The sequence below is a fragment of the Myotis davidii genome, unplaced genomic scaffold (assembly GCF_000327345.1).
Source record: "Myotis davidii unplaced genomic scaffold, ASM32734v1 scaffold962, whole genome shotgun sequence".
NCBI classification, from domain to species: domain Eukaryota; kingdom Metazoa; phylum Chordata; class Mammalia; order Chiroptera; family Vespertilionidae; genus Myotis; species Myotis davidii.
This window is the reverse complement of record NW_006295559.1, coordinates 4,179,307-4,187,531: the sequence shown is the minus strand read 5'-3', so window position 1 is coordinate 4,187,531 and position 8,225 is coordinate 4,179,307. Positions and strand designations below refer to the sequence as shown.

At 44.7% G+C, this 8,225-nt stretch overlaps 1 protein-coding gene across 1 annotated transcript; it reads left to right on the top strand.

Annotated features, from left to right (window-relative positions):
• The first annotated feature begins 7,125 nt into the window (after positions 1-7,125).
• Positions 7,126-7,437, top strand: LOC102767702 (60S ribosomal protein L29). The gene has a single exon (XM_006770210.1). It carries the CDS (start codon positions 7,126-7,128, stop codon positions 7,435-7,437), a length of 312 nt encoding a protein of 103 aa, XP_006770273.1.
• Positions 7,438-8,225: the final 788 nt, after the last annotated feature.

Here is an 8,225-nt window from a genome sequence, read left to right as displayed (position 1 = left end):
ATGGTCCAACAGATCCTGGGCAGCTGCTTCCCAGCCATAATGCAAGAAGAATACATATCTTTGGTGGACAACGAGCTTCTCTGCCACAGTCAGGTACTATATTTACAAGGAACAAAATGGAGGAGTGAAGGAACTTACCCAGGGTCACATTGTCAGTAGGTAGGGAAACCAGATTTGAATCCAGGTTTATTTAATGTCTTGCATTATGTTATACAAACTTCCTTGTCATGACTGTGTGACAGGCTCCAGGCTATGGTTGGGTTCTTCATAGTCTGCCCATTGAACCCATTTTTGTTGGTTTGGGCCGGTCTGGAGAGCTGGTCTTTCTGCTGCCCCACTTTCTGGCCTGCTTTCCCCAATGGCCCTTGGCTGTCACTGGAGGCCTTGCTAGTCTGCCAAAACTCTCTCCTTCCCCAAATACATTCATGGCACGGGGTGAAGTTTCCATCTTTATGACACAGAAAATAAATAAGATTAGAGCTTTCACAACTGTTATTTGAAAAGGATAGCAGCCAATTTGCACACATAACTTTGGGCATCTTGGTTATAATACAGTTGCATTATTTTATGGTTCTATTTCCCATGGTTAGTGTTAAAGAACAGACAAGGCTCTAGGAGTTTGGATATAGGAGGCCACTTTTGGTTTGAGTAGAAGAACCAATTCATTTTGTGAGTATGAACATGGATACAGGGTTTCAATCACAAGCAACAGGACAAATGTATATAACAAACTGTCTACCTTTGAGGCTTACAGGGACCAAAGCAGAGAGCTGTGCTCACATTCACTCTGTCTGATGCAGATGTATTTAAGAACTGCCTGCTTCATCCATAAAACCCTGATTACACTGAGGTCCAGTTACCATGGCTGTATAATAAATTATCCCCAAACTTTGAAGCCTAAATAACCATTTATTACACTCACAGATTCATGGGACAGGAATTCGAACAGGGCACAGCAGGGATGACATATTTGTTTCACAGTTTCTGGATCCTCAGTTGGAAGACTCAGTGACTGAGGGTTAGGATCATCTAAAACAGTGGTTCTCAACCTTGGCTGCACATTAGAATCACCTGGGAATTTTTTAAAAATCCTGATTTCTGGGCCTCATCCTCTGGAAATTCTGTTCCTTTGTTACTAAGCTTGTGGCCTCACCCCATAACAAAGAAACAGAATTACTGGAGGACGAGGCCCAGAAATCAGGATTTTAAAAAAATTCCCAGGTGATTCTAATGTGCAGCCAAGGTTGAGAACCACTGGTCTAAAAGCTTGTTCACTCATAAGTCTGGTGGTTGATAATTGCTATCGCCTGGGGGGTCTCAGTTCCTCTTCACATGGGCCTCTCCATATAGCCTCTCTATGTAGGTGAGTTTGGGCTTCCTCCCAGCACAGTGGCTGGGCTCCTAGGGGTGAGGTTGGGGTGCATCTTGAGAGACAGAGAGCTAAGCAAAATCTGTGTTGTTATATTTCATGTCCTTGGAAGTCATGTAGCTTTGCTTCTCTACCATATTTTATTCACGGAGGCAGTCACAAAGTCCTTCCAAGTTAAAGGTGGTGGTTGGGGGCTAGATGGGTAGTGGCAAGGTTCTGGAAGAATGAATGGGACTGGAAATATTGCTGTGGTAATTTTTGGAAAAGCTAAGCTGCCATATCTTGCTTTTATTCTGGTCCTTAAATCTCACTTAATATTAGTTATCATATATTTGATGCTCATGTGCCAGGTACCTTACATCCATCAAATCTAATTTTGAGCCCAACTCTGCAAAGCAAATCACGTTGTTTTTATTGATTAGGAAACTGAGGCTTAGAGAACTTAACACAGAGCTAGCTAATGGTACATTTGAGTTGCAAGGCCAAGCTTGGCTGGCTCCAGATCCCATACTCTTTCTTTCCCACAGTTCCTATATGATTCCCAGCGGGGGTGACTCATTTCTTTAATGAAAGGAAAGGTTGGCAGGGAAGGTTTGAGTGGTGGAGACGAGGTAAAGGGAAGTTCAGATGCTTGGATTAATGGTAATTTCCATGAAGGTGTTAGTTCTAATAATTTCCACCTTCCAGAATCCACACATCCTCACAGCCCATCAAGTCAAGCTGATGTAATTTAACTCTCCCTCATTTCCAAACAGCTGCAACACATTTACTTTGGCTCTCCAGCATGTATAAAATATTATGCAAAGACCAGAAGATGGTATAATGTTGATGGGCAATGAAACCCACTCTCCTTCAGGTGGACTGAGGAGAAACCCTGGCAAGACTTTCCTGGGGTGATTGAACCAATTTTTTTTTTTGAGAGCGAAGAGGGGCGGAGTGTACTAGAAATGTTCTATATCATAATCTGGAAGATAGTTGCATGGGTGTGTGCATATGAAAAAATGTATTGTGCTGTACCCTCAAGGTGTGTACTGATGTAAGTTATACCTCAGCCACAATATCAGTATGGTTTCAAAATTTTGATAATCATGCCAGAACCACAGGCATAAATGAGGTCTGTCTTGGGCCAATTAGGACATATGGTCTTTGTAGCCATTCCCCATTCCCAAGCCAGACTCACCAGCCTGGACAAGCTGGTGTTTGAGCTCAGAAATGATTGACTTCCAAAGTTGAGATCCCGTCAAGTTGCATCTGTGGGTCCTCTTTTGTGGTAAATGCACGTTCTCATACAACTCACACTCACACTCACATTAGTACATACAACTTACATTCACACACAATTTACACACACACTCACATTTACACTCAACTTACCCTCACACATTCACATTCACACTCATACAACTCACACACACTTAGATCCACAGACCCAGCTTACACCCATGCACTCACATTCACAACTTCTATGTGTACACACTTATGCTCGCACACTTCAAGTGTGCACACACACATTACATAAACCACACTATTATACAAATGCACCACACAATTACATTTTTGCTCACACACACTCATATATTCACATCCACACTCACATAACCACACTTTCACTTATATTTACACTCCCATCACTTACACTTACATACACATTTACAACCCCCCACACACTGAGATACTCACACACACACACACACACACACACACACACATGCTTGATCTCAGTTCTCTGAAGAGAACTTAGCTGGAACTAGAACAGGACACATAGGAACTCATTTCCTTTGGTTTCTCTGTGTGGGCTCTTCGGGGATCTTATCATTGCTGCATTATTTCTCTTGTGCTTATTTGTGTTTTTCTTCAAAAGATCCTCAGGGCTTTTGGTTGCAAAACAAAAATTTTGAAATTGTGGCACACATATGAATATTGCACATAAAATTGCCTGAACACAACAGAGATTCTTGCCAAGGCTGATAATATTAAAAACAAACAAAATAAACTGATAATCAGTCCAAAACTACAATGTTCATAATTCAACTCTCTTTCTGTGTATAGATTTCTTCTGTTTTAAACAGGGTCTCTGCAGTGGTGGTTTTGATATTAGGAGCTGAGTATTTCATAAACTAAAAACTTTTCAAGCTTTGGCCTAACATGTTAGATGCAGGCAGTTGGAGGCCTTGGGGCTACAGGTCTATCTGGGACCTTTGTTGTCACTCACTGTGCTCACAGGGGCAGCTGCCCTGGTGGTGCTTTGAATTAGATTCAGGGTTCCAGGTTGGGTTCCTGGGTCCCAACTGAGCTGGGCAGGGTGTAGGCCCTAAGGAGTTTGCATAGAAGTGGATAGGAAAGAGTTAAATAACAAAACATAAGAATAAAATCCTCAGACAGCTCTAGCTGGGGGGTGGGGAGGAGGGGGCGGCTGTCAGTGCATCAACTAAACTTCTGCCAGAGCTGATAATGACTCAGGAGAGGCCTTTGCAGGCTGTTTACTAGTATATCTCTTGTCACCAATAAACAGGGCAGGCTTCAAAGTCTCCTTATACTCCTGTGAGGCGGAGAGAGACTACCCAAGGCAGAGGCAGACTGCTGAGCAGCTCCGGCAGCCCAAGGCCATTCCCAGTAAACCAAGGAGCAGGCATTGCCCAGCCCACTTGGGAAAGGAGGGCCAACTCCCTTAATGATCCAATAGCAAAGGTGGAATTAAAGCTACGAGTACAACTCATAAAGCTCCATATCTTTAGGTCAGAACCATGAGCAACTGAAGTTGGAGAGTGTGGCAATCCTGTGTCATCTCAGTGAGAAAGCCCAGCTATACAGGGCACTTTTATTCCAGAAAATGCCCTTCCTGGATCCTAAAAACTGGGGATCCCCCCAAAGGAGGATCTGTGAGGATTATAGAACCAGCTGGTGAAAGAAGAACGAAGATTGGGCCAGGACACAAACATCCTTGCCCACTGTCTAAAGGCGAATCCTTTGCTTCTCACTTGGTAGAGGTTGGAAATTCATACCAGAATCACATGGTATAGATATTGCTTCTGATTTGCAGATTTGCGTTTTTCTGTCCCTGATTCTGTCTTTTTTTTTGCTAATCCTCACCCAAGGATATTTTTTCCATTGATTTTTAGAGAGAATAGAAGGGATGGAGGAAGGGTTTGGGTGAGGGGGTAGGTAGGTGGTGAGGGGGGAGAGAGAGAAAGAGACATTGGTTGTCTTCCACACATACCCCAACAGGGACCAGGGATCCAGCCTGCAACCAGGTACGTGCTCTTGACCAGGAATTGATGCTCTAACCACTGAGCACCGACCAGGGCCTGTCTCTCTTCTTATTATTTGAGATAGGATTAACATGTCTCCTTAGGCCCTAAAAAGAAAGCCTTGGGCCTCTTCCATTTACCAGAAATATTAGAAAGCCAAGACTTTGTGTCTAACCACCTGCAAGGCTCGCCCTCACTGGGGCCATTTGCCTACTGGATTATCTCACCCTGCCATCGCCTTTGGTGACAGACTGTCCCAAGAGGGTGGAGTTGGAACTGTTTGCCTAATGAGCTGGTTGGCTTAAGATTGATGGACCCAGCTGCTCCTTAAGAAGGAACAACACTCCATTTTCTTGGTCAGAAGGGCTCCCCAAGCCTTAAAGGGTTTGAGCTCCCAAAGGCCAGTTGTTTTTTTTCTCCCACACACATACTCTGCTCATTAGCAGGATGTAGATAGATCCTAAGACCCAGGGTCTCAAAAGGGCAAAACTACCATTTTCCTTCTTCTCTGCCCTTTTAGGATCAGAGTCAGTCTATAGCTCTCCGTTGCTGTCTCTGTCTTCTTTCTCTCTCTTTATTTTAGGGTTTTGGGCCAATGGGCTTAGGCCAAGATCCCCTTTTTCAAACTTAAAGATCTGAATTTTATGAGATGGTGGTGATGATGGTGATGAACTGTGTAATGGAGGTGGTGATGGTGGCGGTGGTGATGATTAGTGGTGGTTATGCCATCAGTGGCGGTGGTTATCCTGAGTTAGGATGTTGTATCTTGGTGGTAGTGGTGGTAGGCTGTGTGATGGAAGTGAAAGTGGTGGTGGTGGTAGAGGTAGAGGTGGTGGGTGGTGGTAGAAAAGGGAGTGTTGGTGGTGGTGGTGACCGATGCTGATGTTGGCCATGGTTGTTATTGGTGAGATACAATCAGTTCTCGTTCTCCCAGGAGACCCACTGGGATTCTTGTATAAATGGTGCAAATCTTCCTTAGACCTTTGCATGCCACAAAGCAGTAATTTCCCTAGTCAAATGAAAGGTGTTTTCCCCAGAGCAGGGGCATCCCTGGAGTACATCCTCATAGCAAGGAGTGGCCCTGAAGACTTGCTCAACTGTGATTTGACAGCTTCTTTTAGTGAAGAAGAGGGGAAAAGATCCCGGGTGGGCCACCCCACTACCCATTTTTAGTTAACCCCAATTTTTAGCTAACTCAATTTGTAGTTACTACATTACATTACATATAGTTTCCATTCCATCTTATGGGTTCAGACATCCCTCGTGAGACCTGTACATGTCCTAATAAAGTCTCTAGTACGTGAACCTCTTAAGATATTAAAGATAGGAAGTCTGAGCAGGATGGACCTAGTGGACAATTAGGCAGTAAGGAGTCTGGTGCCCTTGAGTGGCAAGCAGTTTCCTCCCCCAGCCTCCCTCCACACCCCCAGACTGAACCTGTATGCAGGCCACCTCTCCTGAATCTTTGGTTGTAACTCCCATTCCCCATATGAGGCACCTCACATAAATTATCTCAATGTGATTCTTAACAGTAATGGTGTAAGGAAGGCAGTATTATCCTCATGGTAAAGATGAGGACACTGTGGCTCAGAGAGGAGCAGTAACATGTCTGAGATCACACAGCTAAGAAGTGGGCAAGGCACTAGACATACTACTGTGTCTCAGTCACTGCTGCAGTTCACTCCATCACAGAATGAAACACTCAACAAGGATGTTTGCAACCCAGCCAGGGTGCTTGGAGCAGTAATGGATGTTTTTCTGCCCCTACACCCAGCATACCAGCTGGGGTCCCTTGTAAAAGACAGAATGACAAGGAGCACCATTATTGCTATGAGTTTTCAAAGTTTAGTTAAAGCCAACATTGAATTTCTGACAAGAAAAAAAAAAGATGTTTCTGTAACTGGAAATCAAGTCATTTAGGAATTGCTCCCATTGAAAAGCTCCTATTCCTTTTGATCAGGAGGGACCCTTCAGAATAATAATAAAAAGGAAAGGCTATTTGGAAGGAGTCTATGTTTTTCTATTAATTCCTATTTTAAAACAAATATTTAAAGAGCTTTCTATTTGGAACATGTTTGGCTCAAAGAACTTCCTTTCCTAACAAAGACACAGGTCTTCCTCAGGGAGCTGAGGAAAGGAGGCATCTGCCAAGACCCATGGTCTGCAACAAGGTCACCTTGAAGCAAAGACTGATGGGTAGAGTGAGTCAGACAATGGGTCAGTTTTAGAAAGCTGGGAAACTCGGGGCTGTTTTTCCCACTCCTATCTCTGCAGCCATTTGAGTTTGGGTCATACTCCAAGAGAGGGGAACAAGGAAGGCCATAGCACCTTTGGGGTAAAACCAAATATTAGACCAGCTCAACCCCAAGGGAAACCTGAAGAGTTGCCAAGCCCAAGACCCACACCAGGCAAAACCATTCCTGAAAATAGTACAGAAATGACATCAAGAAACCCTGATCACAAAGATATAAATTGCTTAAGGGTGTAGACCCCAAGTTCCTGAGAAACATGCGCTTTGCCAAGAAGCACAACAAGAAGGGCCCGAAGATGCAAGCCAACAACGCCAAGGCCATGAGCACACGTGTTAAGGCCATTAAGGCCCTTGTAAAGCCCAAGGCGGTCAAGCCCAGCACCCCAAAGTGTGGCAGCCACAGGCCCAGTCCATTTGCCTACATTGCTCACCCCAAGCTAGGGAAACGTGCTAGTGCCTGCATCACCCAGGCTCTGCGGGCCAAAGCCCACGGCCAAGGCTCAAACCAAGCCCCAGCTTTGGATCCAGCTCCAGCTCAGGCTCAGGCTCAGGCTCAGGCTCAGGCGTAGGCTCAGGTTCAGGCTCCCTAAGGTGCCCCGGCCCCCACAAAAGCTCCTCAGTAGAAGTCTCTGTCTGCCAATGTGAGGATGAAAGGACTGGAATGACCCCTGGGCTGCTATCTCCATGGAGCTGGTGTCCTGTACTATTTATAATAATAAACCTGAGGCAGGATCTGTTAAAAATAAAAAAATAAAAAAGTGGAGTGGGCCTGGGAGGAGCCGGAAGGTCCTCAAGGGCAGAGAGGGGTGGGGCTGTTTCTTTGGTAACCACTCTGTTGTAGCAACAGGCAGAACTGTCTCTAGGCCTTTTATTTTCCCTAAAGAGCTTTGGTAAGCCTTTCCCACTGTGCCAACAGAAAGCTGCTCTAATGACTTTGTTTTACCAAAGATTTCACGGCATGGCCCCCTTGGCTGGGAAGGAAAGGGCCAGTTTGACCTGCCTTGATGATAGACACCATGAGTACCAGAATGAAGATACCTACTAATGAGGGAGAGGAAGGTATGGAGTAAATTTCAACAAAAAGGGGAAGACTTGTATCCTTAGGTCATTTTACTATTACTTTAAAAAAATTTTTTTTGTTTTCTTATTTCATGTTTTAAAATTTATTTTTATTGATTTCAGAGAGAAAGAGAGAGGAGAGAGAGGAGGAAAGAGAGAGAGAAACCTCAGTGATGAGAGAGAATCATTGATTGGCTGCCTCCAGCACACCCCACACTGGAGATTGAGCCCGCAACCCAGGCATGTGGACTGACCAGGAATCGATCCGTGACCTCCTGGTTCATAGGTCAACACTCAA